Source organism: Triticum aestivum, chromosome 4B (assembly GCF_018294505.1).
Source record: "Triticum aestivum cultivar Chinese Spring chromosome 4B, IWGSC CS RefSeq v2.1, whole genome shotgun sequence".
Classification (NCBI taxonomy): Eukaryota; Viridiplantae; Streptophyta; class Magnoliopsida; order Poales; family Poaceae; genus Triticum; species Triticum aestivum.
The window spans coordinates 56,984,794-56,999,892 of NC_057804.1; the positions used below are offsets into that span (position 1 = coordinate 56,984,794).

Sequence of the window (15,099 nt, forward strand, 5' to 3'; positions counted from 1 at the left end):
TTATCCAAGGGGTTAGAAAAATGCCCCGGAGGCATTGGAACATGCTGAGGAGGGGTCAAGTTCAAACGTGGGGGGTCTGTAGCACGTGGCTGAACCGGTTCACCAGTCGCCGGCGCCTCAACGGCCCTATCCACACCAGGCGGGTTAGTGGTTCCTGCCCCATGCGTGTTGAAAAGGTTCCTCGCATCGTAAGTCGGGGGCAGCCTGCTCACATGTCTTTTGTTGAAGACAATGTTTGATGCGTCCCGGTCCAGGCTTAAGCAGAAGCTCTCTGCCTGAAGCCGTCTTGCCTCCCTCTGCAAGGTAATTGATCTCGCTCCGTTGCCATCCGGGTGTTCTCCGTGTTTAGCTCCTCCTTGGCTTGTGCTATCTCATCACGCAATTTTGCGACCTCCACGTTATGCTGAGTTTGATTTGCCGGGTTAACCTCCGCCGTCAACAACGTTGTCAGAGCATCCAACAAATCAGACAAGACTTGAGCCGGCGGGTGCACAGGGCCTCCTGCCCCGGCAGCCGTCGCTGTCGCTGACCCGGAGATCATTGCTATTGCAGTCATAGAATCCTTCCATGACTGTGTACCAGCCATGAAGATCGTGACCCGGTGTGGTGCCTCGTAGGGGTCCGGAATACTGTCACCATCGGAACAGCCCCCAAGCCCGCCATCCTAAACCTGATAGATGGAATTGGTCTTGCCAGTAGAGGACTCGTCGCCTAAGTAGACAACCATACCACCAGATTCCGATCCTCCGTCTAGCTCCCCTCCATGAATGAAACCAACAAAGACATGCTTCGGGGCGGCCTTAACCTTGGCGGGTCGCGCGCGCCGAGCCAACTCGACATGTCGGCGCAGATGTCCGGCTCAGCTTCCGACCCACCAATCTTGCCAATGAAGACGTGGATTCCGCCAAGGGGACCCGGTACCCGTACTTGATTGAGCCGGCCTCGGGGCCCCAGCCCTCATCGTTGATGTAGATCTTTCCACGATGACTCTTGGTCATCCGGCCCACAACGTACCCTTTGAGCCCTGCGAAGCTGCCCTTCAAGAACTCGAAACCACCGTGCGCTGGCCCCACGATGGGCGCCAACTGTCGTGGAATTGTCACGTCAGATGCCCTAACATGAGGACTTAGGTGTGGAGCCATCACAATGTAGTTAGCTTGAAGGGGTTAAAATGGGACAAGGGACACATAGAGTTTATACTGGTTCAGCCCCTCACGGTGGAGGTAAAGGCCTACTCTAGTTTAGGGTTGTATTGCTTGGGCTTCGATTACCAAGGAGCGAATACGCTTGACCTAGTTCTCGATCTCTTCTTTCTTGCCCTAAACCGCCGCCGGGTCACCCCTTTATATACATAGGCTGATGCCCGGCGCCCTACAGAGTCCCGGCCGGCTCATACACAACGTGTCCGGCTCGGTGACAGAATCTACACTTTTCTTAACGTACAAGTTAACATATGGTGGTTTACACCCGTTGGCCTCAAGTCGGCTTTGGGTCTTGGGCCTTCAGTAAGCTTGCTTCGTGAACCGCCATCTTCATGGGCCTTGTCATTACGAACCGCCAGTGGTATGACCCGGCCCCTCCTGGGCGGGTTATACCCAATAGTTATATCCCCAACAGATCGCGAAGAGTATGAATACATCAACTGCGTGATAAACGCTTCCGCTTAACGGTCTACGAGGGTACATAGAAACACTCTATCCTCTCGTAGCTATGTATCTCCATGGATAGATCTTGCGTGTGTGTAAATTTTTGTTTTGTTTTCCATGCAATGTTCCCTACAATACCGTCTAATCCAATTTGACTACCATCACATTCAAGCTCAAAGATCTTATTAAAATCAAGATATTGAAGCAAAGGAGCATGTGTTAACTTATCTTTCAATATCGTGAAGGTTTCTTTCTGTGCAGTAGGCCAAACAAATGAGTATCTTTTTTTTCTAAACTCATTGAGAGGTGCAACAATGATGCTGAAATCTTTCACAAAAAGCCTATAAAATCCAACGAGTCCAAGAAAACTCCACACTTATGTGACCGTTTTGTGTTGCGGCCAATTCTCAATCGCTAATCGCTTCGATCTTGGCTTTATCAACTTCAATTTTCCGTGAGCCATGCCAGTATTCAGTCGGTGCAAAAGGTGCACTTTCCAAGCTTACCAAACAAATGTGCATCGCGTCGAGCAATAAAAACATCACGTAAATGATCCAAGTGTTCCTTCAAAGATTTGCTATAAATCAGTATGTCATCAAAATAGGCTATCACAAACCGTTTAACAAAGGCACGTAAAACTTTATTCATTAATCTCATGAAAGTGCGAGGTGCATTAGTTAACCCGAAAGGCGGGGGTGTGGTTGTGGGGTGATACAAATGGGTATGCCCGGTCACTTCCAGCCGACACGCCCAGACGCGTCACATGCGTATAGGGAGACAAATTAGACAACTCCCGTTGTAAATACTCGACATGGCCAATGCTTCACGCTGGACAACTGCCCCAATTATCGCATCATCCACAGTGATCCAAACGAGTTTTTTTTGCGGGTGGATCCAAATGAGGTTAACTAAGTTGTTTTTAGAAGAAAGCTACCTCTTGCAAGTTAACCGGTCTCTTCCCTACAAAAAATTGAAGAAATGAGGAAAAGAGAAGAGAGAGAAAAAAAAGAAAGAAATAATGAACCGGTGAAAGATGGTGAAAAATGCATGAACAGAAGAGTGAGGGGGGAGGAAAAGATAGTCATTGATAAAGTACTATTGTCTATCTTGATGCATGTAGATCTCACTGGCAACCTCATCTACCTGGATGGGCGTGAGGCAGCACCAACATGACGCCTCCATGGTTCATGCCCTAATGAGCATTTCTAGAGACGCATGAGACCATATTTCTTGGATGTTGTTAGGAAATTCCGGTTCCGATAGGAGTAGTGGTACAAACATCGCTCTCGGGATTGGGCATTTCACGCGATCCACCGGAAACCACGGCAACACGTCGTCACGACTCCACGAGACCAGCACGCACGACTTCACGAGACACAAAGATCTCTCCCGTCCTCTGCCAAACCCGAGACCTCGACGAACCCGGTCTTCAAGCACCGCTCTCCGTACCATAGAGCACAGAATCCTCTCCCCGCCTTCGCAGCTCCCGTAGACCCAGTCCACCCAGCCGCAGCTCCCTCCTCCGTTACTGAGTAGCGCACCCGTGAGACGTTACTCGTCCCCTAGGCTAGGCGGCCTCCACCCTCCAGAACCCCCACCCCACCCCCCCACCGCCGTCCCCCACCGCCACCAGCCGCTCTGCCGAATCGAAGTCCGCGCCGCACCAACCACCGCCCGCCCCTCCCCAGATCTAGCCCCCCATCCAACCTACGTGTTGCCCCTCGATTCGGCGCGCCCCTGACCCGGCCTCGTGCCCGGAGCATGCCACGCGCGGCCTCAAATCTGCCAGATTCCATCACCTAGCTCCCGGTAGCAGCAGCAGCACCACCACCAGCCGCGAGCCGGCCGGCGGGCGCGATGCAGGCGCGGGTGGCGTCCATGGAGGACATGAAGGAGGCGAGGCTGGGGGCGCCGGGGCAGGGCGGCGGGAGGGTGTTCCCCACCGGGATGCTCAAGGTCTTCCTCGGCTTCCTGCTGCTCGGCGTCGGCCTCTCCGCGGCCGGCATGTACATGGCGCGCCACACGCTGGCGGCCGCCGCGCCGGCCATCTTCCGCCCCTGCCTCGGGGCCTCCGCCGGCGCGGGGGAGGAGCAGCCGCTGGAGGGGCTCGAGCGCTGGACCCGCGCCCCCTCGCGCGCGCGCCACGCGATGACGGACGAGGAGCTGCTCTGGCGCGCGTCCTTCGCGCCGCGGGTCCGCCCCTACCCGTTCCGCCGCGTGCCCAAGGTCGCCTTCATGTTCCTCACGCGCGGCCCGCTCCCGCTCGCGCCGCTCTGGGAGCGCTTCTTCCGGGGACACGAGGGCCGCTACTCCGTCTACGTCCACGCCCTGCCCTCCTACCGCGCCAACTTCACCAAAGACTCCGTCTTCTACCACCGGCAAATCCCCAGTAAGGTTAGTTAGCTCCCCTCTCGCGTGCTCGACCTCGCCTCCTCATGCCGTAGTAGACCAGTAGTGTGATCGCATACTCAACTTAGCAAGACACCGTTCCAGTGTGATAGGTGGCCTGCCTACTCATGCTGATCCAGTGATACCAACAGCAAACCATATTCAATCGTAGTGCCAACTGCCAAGATTGTACCACATTGAGCTGTACTGTACTGTAGTGTTACTCCACGACTTCATATGTGATACTATGACAGACTTGTAACTGAATCCCAACGTTTCAGCCATTACACTGAGCTGTGGTTCTACTTACTAGTTACTACAGTAAGGAACCTATGATCAATTCACATGTCGCCTGCCAGCTTGGGTGATTAAAACAGTTGTTGACAGTGAAAATTTCTGAACTTCCTTTGTTACATTTGTTTTTTAAATATACAAAAGAACTGTGCATTTTTGCATTTAAGGAGAAAATGTAGGTACAGCGAGGTACCTTCGTGAGTATGGACCACCATTATAACGAAAACTCGGAAAGTTTAGTCGGTGTATGGTGTTGATTGATAGCCCTGATAGGTCTGGATTACGGTACTGTATTTATGTACCTTTTGGAGTTAACTTTAGGCCTACATGATGTGATCCACCTGTTACTAACTATATTACTCTGGGGCAAGATTCTTAAAATCAGTAACTGGTAGTAGTATGCATTCTGTCACCCATATATCTAGTAGCCACCGCGCCCTAACTGGAACTTGTACTATAATAGGTAGAGTCAGAGAACTCTAGAACAGGCATAGCTAGGGCTCTAACCAGAACTTATAACCCATTCCTTGTATGCGGCAGCGTATGGCCTAGTAGAGCCATTTTCTAGACAGTCTGTCAGGAGAGAAACATTTCCAGCTTGACCACAACCCAAGCAGGTCTGCAATTGGTCAGACTTGTCTCTGTCTTCTTTCACCGAGAACAACCTATGACTTCTCCTTTCAGGATTTCCGCATATCAAGTAGTAATTTGGCAACACACCCATGCAGGAAGACTAAAAGCAAATCTTTACCTTCCCTGTTGTGTTCAGAACTTGAGATGACCGTGTACCTGAAATTAATGTGTGATCTGTTTGGTGCTCACAGGTTGCGGAATGGGGTCAGATGACCATGTGTGATGCTGAGAGACGCCTGCTGGCAAATGCTTTGCTGGATATATCTAATGAGTGGTTTGTGCTTGTGTCCGAGTCATGCATTCCCATATTTGATTTCAACACCACATACGAATACTTTCAGAATTCAAGCCAAAGCTTTGTCATGGTGTTTGATGATCCTGGGCCATATGGACGGGGCCGATATAATTATAACATGACCCCTGAGGTTGAGCTCGAACAATGGCGCAAAGGCTCGCAATGGTTTGAAGTAGACAGAGATCTTGGCATCGAGATCATCAGAGACACACGCTATTACCCGAAATTCAAGGAGTTCTGCAGGCCTCATTGTTATGTCGACGAACACTATTTCCCTACAATGCTCACGATTGAAGCCCCACAAAGCCTTGCTAACAGAAGTGTCACTTGGGTAGACTGGTCGAGAGGCGGTGCACATCCAGCCACGTTTGGTAGGGGTGATATCACTGAGGAATTCCTGAGAAGAGTTCAAACGGGACGGACTTGTTTATACAATAATCAAAATTCGACAACATGCTTCCTGTTTGCTCGGAAGTTCGCACCAAGCGCGCTGCAGCCATTGTTAGTGCTAGCGCCCACTGTGCTGGGTTATGGTTGATGTATGCTTTTAACAGGTGCCCCCCTGTAAGTTTTGATACTAGATCATAGGTAGGTTTACATGTGTGGAGGCATGGGCTTATTTCGATGGATGACAACCTGTACTCTGCCCACATCATTATACACAAATTTGTACTATTATTTTGTACAGTATGTATATTTTGTGTTAATCAGAATGTATTACCAGACATTATGTTGGAAAAATGTGGAGATAAAGGCAACACAAATAATTCAAACACGTGGCCCAAAAATAAAAATAAAATGCAGATACCAGGAAAGCAAAAATGTTAATGGAAGAATGTTTACATATATAAACAGTTCTGTATGTTGTCAGATTTGCCCCTGTCTGTTTCCATCCAGAGAAAAATCTGTGGCCTTGGTCCATTCCAGGGTTTCAACATCTAGCAACCTGGTAACGCTTCCATTTAGGAATTAAGAGAGCACACAGGAGAGCAAACTCATCTCGCCCCATGGCTCAGCCTCCAGGTAAACTGATGGACACGATCAGAAGGCCGGTCGCAGCAGCTTCATCTCTTCATCATTCAGCGGCGAAGCATCTGGCCACCTTGGCCCAGAGGAACGGAGTTAACAGGAGGTTCCTCCTCACTCTGCTGGCATCCGCCGCAGCCATACCTGAGGCCGGTGAATCAAGAAAGGCCCTATTGCAAGGTACGCAAGCATCTGGGATTTTCCGGGTTTATTGCATCTGATGTTTGCAGTCGGTTTGCTGTTCACCTTGGATAGATAAATAGTTGTGCCTGCATTTGTAGATTATGTGAAGAGATCAAAGGAAAACAAAGAAAAGAATGACAAGGAGGTATGTGGCCTTCCTTGAACTGTTTCCTTGATATCCCATCATTGCTAATGGAAGAAGCCTTTTATTTTTGTTTCGAGTCAATCTATATGCATTTCTTTATGAAATCATGAGCCTTTTTTCAACCCTTTGTCCCGAAATACTTGTCGGAGAAATAAATGCATCTAGATGTATTTTAGTTCTAGATACATCTATTTTTATACATTTCTAAGTATTTCTGGATGGAGGGAGTACTAATTTGGGTCCATATGCTCTCAATTTCATTACTTCGGTTGCTTTATACTTGGTGTCCCTTTGCTTTTTCATTTTTCACGAAAAACTTGAGGATGGTTTGACCTGTGCTGTAATTTTCTACCCTTGTCGTACATGTTCCAGTTTGTTGGTTTTGCAGTAGATGTCTCTGATTTAAATAGGGGACCTTGTGCCACCTGCAAACCATCATACTAGTTTAAGTCTCAAGTGAAATCAGCTGCAGGCCTCTTCAGAATGTTGTCAATTTTATCACTATAAGTTTACTGGACTAACAGATTGACCGAGGAGATTTTACACCGTGGTTGCAACTAATTGTGCTGCTGTTTTCTCATATATTCCAGAGGCGGGACGCCGTTTACAAAAGGAATTACAAGGACTATTTCGGTTTCATGGAAGGCCCGGTCAGAGAGAAGCCAGCGGAAGATCTCACGGAGTCGGAGAAAGGGATTCTCGCGTGGCTGGACAAGAACAAGTAGCTAGTGTTGAACATGGGAGGAGCACGCCAACCAAATAGCTGATACAGCTTTCTCTGTAGGAAAATTCCTTCCGCGGTGAAGTTCTCAATGAGTTAATAAGCTTAGCATATAGCACCTCACTTGCCTCTTAAACCTGGTGCAACTTGTTCTGTTTCATCATTGTCATCTCATCTGTGCAGTAGCACAAATCTTTGCTTGATCTGACAGTATGTTACATTTTTGTAAAATCAGAAAAAAAACATAAAATGGATACCATTTATATATACATTTGTACTATTATTTTGTACAGTTACCTGACAGTGGACAAGAGAACTTTTCTCTTGCTCTGTACATTTTCTTTTTTAATCAGAATGTATTACTAGAAATTTGTTGCGGAAATGTCGAGATAAAGGCAAGAGAAGTAATTCAAATATGTGGTCTAAGAAAAATAAAAATAAAATGCAGATACCAGAAAGGCAAAAAATGTTAAATGGAAGAAGGTATAAATATCAAACAGGCTGAGGTGTGACTTGTCCAAAACCCAAGCAGGACTGCATATTGTCTTTTTTTTGGAAACAGAGGACTGCATATTGTCAGATTTGCCCCTGTGTGTTTCCATCCAGAGAAAAACCTGTGGCCTTGGTCCATTCCAGGATTTCATCATATCATATCAAGTAGCAGCAACCTGGCGACGCTTCCATGTAGGAAATCAAGAGAGCAAACTCATCTCATCCCATGGCTCAGCCTCCAGGTAAGCTGATGGACACAATCAGAAGGCCGGTCACAGCAGCTTCATCTCTTGGCCAATCAGCGGCAAATCATCTCCAGCCACTGGTCACATTGGCTCAGAGGAATGGAGTTAACAGGAGGTGCCTCCTCACTCTGCTGGCATCCGCCGCAGCCATACCCGAGGCCAGTGAATCAAGAAAGGCGCTATTGCAAGGTATGTAAGCATCTGGTCCAATTTTCAGGGTCTAGTATTTGTGGTCAGTTTGCTGTTCACGTATGATTCTGCCTGCATATGTGTAGATTATGTGAAGAGGTCAAAGGAAAACAAAGAGAAGAATGACAAGGAGGTATGTGTGGCCTTCCTTCAATTGTTTCTGTGGTATCCCATCATGTCTAATGGAAGAAGCCTTTTGCTTTTGTTATGCATTTCAGTGTTAAATCATGAGTCTTTTTTTCCAACTACTCACTTGGGTCCATATGGTCCTAATTTCATCGCTTCAGTTGCTTTACGCCTATTGTCCCTTTGCTTTTCCATTTTTCGTGAAAAACTTGAGGAAGTTTGACGTGTGCTGTGACTTTCTACCCTTTGTCGTAGTACATGTTCCAGTTTGTTGGTTTTGCAGTAGATGTCTCTGATTTAAATAGGGAACCTTGTGCCATCTGCAAACCCAGACTACACTGTTAAAACACGAATATCATACGGAGTACTAGTTTAATTATCAGGTGAATTCAGCTGCAGCCTCTTTAGAATGTTGTTAATTTTATCACTATAAGTTCACTGGAGCAACAGATTGATCAACAAGAGCTTCTACGCCGTGGTTGCAATTAACTATGTTCTGCTGTTTTCTCATATGTTCCAGAGGCTGGACGACTTTTACAAGAGGAATTACAAGGATTATTTCGGTTTCATGGAAGGCTCGGTTAGAGAGAAGCCAGCGGAGGAGCTCACGGAGTCGGAGAAAGGAATTCTTGCGTGGCTTGACAAGAACAAGTAGCCAGCTGCATGAGAGGAGAACCACGCCAACCACCAAATAGCTGAAACACCTTTTGTATAGGAAAACTCCTTCCACGGTGAAGTTCAGCTTATCATGCGTGTAGTAGCACAAATCTTTGCTTGATCTCATATTATGTTTCATTTTTTGCAAAATCAGAGATTTTTGAAAGTTTTAGAATTCAGGACAGGGAAAATAAAAAATTATCCCATCCCAAATTCCCAATCCACATACATTGTTGTCGTGCCCTCGGAAAAATATGGCTCCTTCTCCTCGGACGGGACGGCAGGGTCAGGTATGATATTAAGAAGGAATGACGGGAGCGTAATCTTTGCTGCATACCGTCATTTACTCGTTTGTAATGATGCTCTTGAAGCCGAGCTCCATGCAATCAGTGGTGATTCAATCGGATTTCTCAACAGCCTATCGTCGTTATCTGAGGCCCTGGATCGGTTAGCTTATGGTCATCTTATTTTAGAGATCGGAGTCTTATGGTCAGTACGGAGTTTGTTCCTATGAAAATTTCTAGGGACCAGAACAGAGTGGCAGTGTCTATAGCACCGCTTGTTTAACTTTGGAATAAAACTCCCCTTTTCCTCACAAAAATAAAAAATAAAATAAATGAAACCAGCGCAAGGGGATTATATATTACTCCCTCCTTCCCGATTTATATGGCTTATCTAAAAATAATTGGCTTCTCATTTTATAAGTCTTAATTTGATTGTTCCTCGTCACATGCTCAGATTTTAAGGTGCATTAATTCATTGCATGCAAGGATTATGAGAAACTTGACCAATGCATTTACTTTATGCATGCATGCATTGCAATTAATGCATTGATAAACACATTTCTTTAAGAAAAATGAACGCATTAATTGAGTGCTTTTACAAACCACGAAAATTATTCCACCACTCATCATCTATCTTGGTTGGTGAGATTTTTTGAATTGAGCCCTATAAATCGAAAAGAAGGTAGTTATAAAAGTAAAAATAGGAGAGGAAAATATACTGATTTGAAGAAAGGGGATTATATATTAACGGAAATGTTAACGCCCACACGTGTGGGCGCTGTCCAACTCGCCCACACGTCTGAATCATCGTTCACTGTCTTTTGCACGAATCTTGACACGAAAAGGTGGATTTGGTGTGCCACGTAGGACGGGGCTGGTGTGTGGGCGTTGGAGAGTTTGCCCACACACCCGCACCACGCTGTTTGCCAGCTGAGTTGTGTGGGCAAACTGCTTTTCACCCACACAGCCACCACCTAGGTCATGCGCGTGTGGGCGAACCGCTTTTCACACACACGACACTCCTACCTTGTGGATGGCAACTGCAGTTATGCGAACGTGGCAACTCGGTACACATATGGCAACTGAACTGCAGTTACGCGAACGTGGCAACTCGGTACACACACATGGCAACTGTGATTCTTTGCTACACGGCAACTGCAGTTGCGCGCACGTGGCAACCAGATAAACACACATGGCAACTGTGATTAATAATACATGGCAATTATGGTTGGACCACACGCGGCAACTAGATAAACACACATGGCAACTACTGTTTTGACCATATATGGCAAGTAGCTAATCACACACGGCAACTATGGTTTGATTACACGCGGCAACTATCATAAATTAGACATGGCAACTATATTTAACCAAAACAGATAGAGTTGCCATACTTTTATAACTACAGTTGCCATACCGGATAACTACATTTGCCAACCAGGATGGCAACTAAACCGTCATCCCGCGGAGTACTTAATGTAGCTGCGCTAGGACGTGTGAGCATTTTTGCTTCGTGCCACACACACGGGGTGAAGATAAGTAGTACTTGTTGGACGTGTGGCACGAAATAGCCGCGCCCACACGTGTGGGCAATTCTAATGTCCGCCCACACACAACCCGTGTGGGCTGCCTCCTGCGTACACCACACATGGTGTGTGGGCGCATGTCGTATATGCCACACGTGTGGCAGTTAGCGCGACCCTATATTAATTAGATGAGCACAAACATATACCGGAATGACTGAAGATATACTACATTGTTCTTCTCCTCGTTTCTTCTAGCTACCGCCGATGATGAAACCACCACAAGCTCTAGTAAGCACATCGTATATGCCCTGCAGCGGAGCCGGCAGATCGCCCCCGTGTATGCAGTTGGAGCGAGGTCGATGCTTGTCTCCGGCAGAGAAAACGTTGAGCAGCTCATACGGCCCCAGATAGTAGACGTTACCCTGCGTCAAACCCAGCTCCCATGCAGCATACGACGCCGCGGAATGCAGCCTGCCCAGGAAGAACACCCGGTCGTAGACGCGATCCACCACCTTGGACCACGCAAGCGACGAGAAATCCATCTGGTAGAGAGCGATGCCGGCCAGAGCATTATGAGTGATGACGAACAGGTAGAGTCCCCCGCGGGACTCCACCAGATGAGGGAACGCCAGCTCCCAGGAATCCCATGCGACCTTCGCTCCGTTGGTCTCCATCATGGTGAACGCCGGGCCCGGGAGGAAGTCGAGGACGCCGAGCTTCGAGGAGGTCACGTCGAAGTAGAACTTGCCGTCGATGGCGGCGATGCTCCGTATCTGGAATCGGTGATTGCCATGCCCGTCGCTTGATATTCTTAGGGCTTCTTTGATTCAAAAGAATTTTATAGGATTTCTGGAGGATTGAAATTCTTAGAATTTTTTTCTATGTTGGTCCTTTGATTCATAGGATTTGATCCTATAGGAATTTTTCCTATGGAATCTTCTGTACTACATTTCATAGGAAATTTAACATCCACTCGAACCTCTTTTTACAATTCCTTTGTTTTTCCCGTGGCATCAAATAATCATTGCTAATTCTATAGGATTCAAATGGGCATGCCACTTCAACCCTACACTTTTCCTATTCCTATGTTTTTAAAATCCTACGAATCAAAGAGGCCCTTACTCTTTTCCAGTTGTGTCCCTCCAAGATGTATTCTGTTCTTGTTTCTTCGTCAGGGAAGACGAGGTTTGCACACCCTCGTCTTCTTTGCCGCGTCAGGGTCGTCGGTCTTGATCTTGGTCGCCGCCGTCAGCAGATGCTGGAGCGTGCTTATGAAAACCTGGGACTCTTTTGTACTCCAACCGCCGCAGAAGAGGGCGTGTGCTTCCTTCATCAGTTCTTCCATGGATGGACCTCGGTTTGGTAATAGACACCACAAGTAATGGATGGGTGGGGTAAAGTAAACTGAGATCGATCTGATTATGTTCTATATTTGATTTGATTGTTCAGAAACAACAAAGAAAACCAACAACAGCCGGAGAGAACGAACAGAGGCGGGCTTTGATAAGTCGGGCCACGTGGGCTGCGGTGACCGTGTCGGACACCAGGTCTTGTCCTATACGAACTAGCAAGGGGCAATTCCAAATAAAAATTTACTCGCTCCTACCCATAATATAAGATTTTTTTTGACACTACGCTAGTATCAAAAAACGTCATACATTATGGAATGTAGGAGTAAAAAATAGGCAAATATCTGATGAACGTTCGCTGGTAACAAAATTTGGGGCTACGGTAACAACAAGTGGCGGAGCTAGCAAATTGTCAAAGCATGGGACTCCATAAGCTAAATTATACTCCCTCCGTCCGAAAATACTTGTCACTAAAATTAATAAAAAAAAATGCATTTAGAACTAAAATACATCTAGATACATCCCCTTTTATCCAGTTTGATGATAAGTATTTTCGGAGTGAGGGAGTATTTGGATAAACATGCTATATAAGACATTGTGATCATAGGGGAAGCTCTCTTTATCATGAAATAAAAAGATAAACATCATGTGCAATACATGCACTAATTAGAGCCTGCAGAATCAGCGTTCAAATGCACAATTTCTTGATCAAATGCAAATAATAACTCACTTAGGGCATCTCCAACGGCCGCAAAAATCCTCCCGCATTCATCCGTGCAAAGTGAGGTCAATACGCGAACACGGATATGGGGGGATGTCATCCAACACTAGCCGCATACATTTCAAACTCTTTTTCAGCAAACTGGATGAAATTCATGCAAACACGGCCGAATTTCATACAAACACGACGGATTTTAATTACATTTGGAGAAAAAAAAGACCCACCCCTAAACCTATCCTACGGCGGCGGCGCTTGGCGTCCAAGCCCGTGCCATCCTCCTTCCGCCGTCTCCATGAGCACCGGCGATAAGACCGATGAAGTGAAGGTGCGGTCTTCGGTGAGGAAGAGTAGAACACGGGAGACGGACCGGCGCACATTGGACACGAAGCCCCGTCGCCTCCTGTGGCCTACGCATCGTCGGAGGAGTCTGTGCCTTGTCCTTCGCCGGTGGGCGTGAGGTCCATGAGGGAAATGGTGGCACCGGCGCTGTCGTCGTCCCACCGGGCCGACTGATGGTTCGTCGGCGGCGCGCAGGAGGCGTAGCTGGCGTTATTCTCCTCCGCGGTCGCTGCTTCCTGGTGAGCGACAACTTGAGCACAGACGACATCATAGATGGTACGCTGCTCCGCGATAAAATTTGGGTTCACCGCGGCCATGGCTGCCATGGCCTCCTCGCTCGCGCGCTCGCCGTAGATCTGTCCCTCCACTAGCCGGTACTGCTCCAAGAGGAATAAGTTGTACCGTTGTTCCTCCTGCACTTGATGGAACGCCGACAAAGGCGTCGGCTGCACCTCCGCCATGGCAGCATTGAAGTGCGCCTGTGCCTGCTCCATGGTGAAGCCGACATGCACAGGAGGCGCGAGAGCCGGGGCGGAGTCGTCGGAGCCCATCTCTACCGTGGTGTCGTCCTCGTCGGCGGAGACTTTGGGCTAGCTGGCCGGCAAGCCGACCTCGATCCGCCTGGCACGACAACTATGCCAGGCGGCAGCAAGGGTGGACACCGTGTGCTTCATCTCCAGCGACACAGTGTCCCACGGTGCTTTCCTGCTGGCGGTCATGGCGAATGCAGTGCAAGGGAGGAGGATGTGGAGGGGCTTGTGTTGTAGTATGGAGTTAGCCGCGTGTGGACGCCTTTATATAGCAGATTCCGATGAGGCGAGGCATCTGAGTGCGTCAATGGACGATCCCGGAGTGGGTTTCTCAGCTGGCGAGACTGCTTAATGGCAGTATATGGACGGACATCGACATTGAATGGGCATGGTAGATATCCGTCTCGTCCCGTCCAATTACGCGTCTCATGCACTGACCAGGCGCGAACACCGAAGACATGTCGAGACCGGTGCTCTCGACCAGCGCCGCTTCAATGACGGAGGCAGTGAGAGGTCACGTCCGCCTTGATGTGGACCAGATCATGACCAAGGCATCCAAGAGTGAGGTTCATGCTAGCACAAATGCTAAACCATTAGAGCAACCAAAGGAAGACATGGGCAAAACCATTATCTTAGTTGGGAAGCTTTCGGTGCCTATTTTGGGAGAAATGACACATCAGATTTTCAGCTGCAACTTCCCACCTACACCCAATTAATTCTGGAAGGCTCTAGCACTTTATAGAGGCTGTAGAAGATGATCTTTGAAGTCAGCTTTCATTAAAAAAGAAAATGGTGCATCATTTGAGGTCTTGAATCAAAAGTTGTGCAAGTTTCCATGCAAGCTGTCCATGAATTAATTACAGCGCGAGGCTCAACAAGTTTGTTCCTGCTACAGCTTGGGACTCACGAATTTACTCTTCATTTTGAGTTGTTTGCACACCTAACTAGTGGGTGCTTCTACTATAAATACTCCCCAGCTGTCCCATGTGAAGGGGGGGGGTGAGATTTCTGAGTTTATGTTTGTAGAAAGCCGGTGAGGTTGTGTTGTGTTGAGAGCACTAGTATCCTTGAGTGTTAGCTCGTGTGTGTGGATTGGAGGGTCTGTCCTCCATTCATATAGGATCCTTGTGGTTCCCTCTTGTGATTATACATAGGTTCACAAGTTTCATGGTTTGGGTTGCATCCTTGTAAACCAAGCTAGTTATCTGCTGCAATATATTTGAGAGTGTTTCCTCTTGTTCTTTGCCATTTGAGAGAGAAGGTCGCTGCTCCTTGTGAGTTCTTTGGCACCGTGAAAGATCATTTCCGAG

General features: G+C 47.8%; 3 protein-coding genes across 3 annotated transcripts; all 3 read left to right on the forward strand.

The window, feature by feature from the left end:
- Nucleotides 1-3,246: 3,246 nt before the first annotated feature.
- On the forward strand, nucleotides 3,247-5,997 carry LOC123090985 (glycosyltransferase BC10). Its single transcript, XM_044512378.1, has 2 exons — nucleotides 3,247-4,040; nucleotides 5,153-5,997. The coding sequence occupies exons 1-2, from the start codon at nucleotides 3,504-3,506 to the stop codon at nucleotides 5,792-5,794; spliced, it is 1,179 nt and encodes a 392-aa protein (XP_044368313.1). The 5' UTR covers nucleotides 3,247-3,503; the 3' UTR covers nucleotides 5,795-5,997.
- Nucleotides 5,998-6,096: 99 nt separating this feature from the next.
- LOC123090987 (uncharacterized) lies at nucleotides 6,097-7,665 on the forward strand. Its single transcript, XM_044512380.1, has 3 exons — nucleotides 6,097-6,462; nucleotides 6,564-6,610; nucleotides 7,201-7,665. Exons 1-3 carry the CDS (start codon nucleotides 6,264-6,266, stop codon nucleotides 7,333-7,335), a joined length of 381 nt encoding a protein of 126 aa, XP_044368315.1. The 5' UTR covers nucleotides 6,097-6,263; the 3' UTR covers nucleotides 7,336-7,665.
- Nucleotides 7,666-7,955: 290 nt separating this feature from the next.
- LOC123090986 (uncharacterized) lies at nucleotides 7,956-9,268 on the forward strand. The gene is made up of 3 exons (XM_044512379.1): nucleotides 7,956-8,257; nucleotides 8,344-8,390; nucleotides 8,904-9,268. Exons 1-3 carry the CDS (start codon nucleotides 8,050-8,052, stop codon nucleotides 9,036-9,038), a joined length of 390 nt encoding a protein of 129 aa, XP_044368314.1. The 5' UTR covers nucleotides 7,956-8,049; the 3' UTR covers nucleotides 9,039-9,268.
- The last annotated feature ends 5,831 nt before the right edge of the window (nucleotides 9,269-15,099 follow it).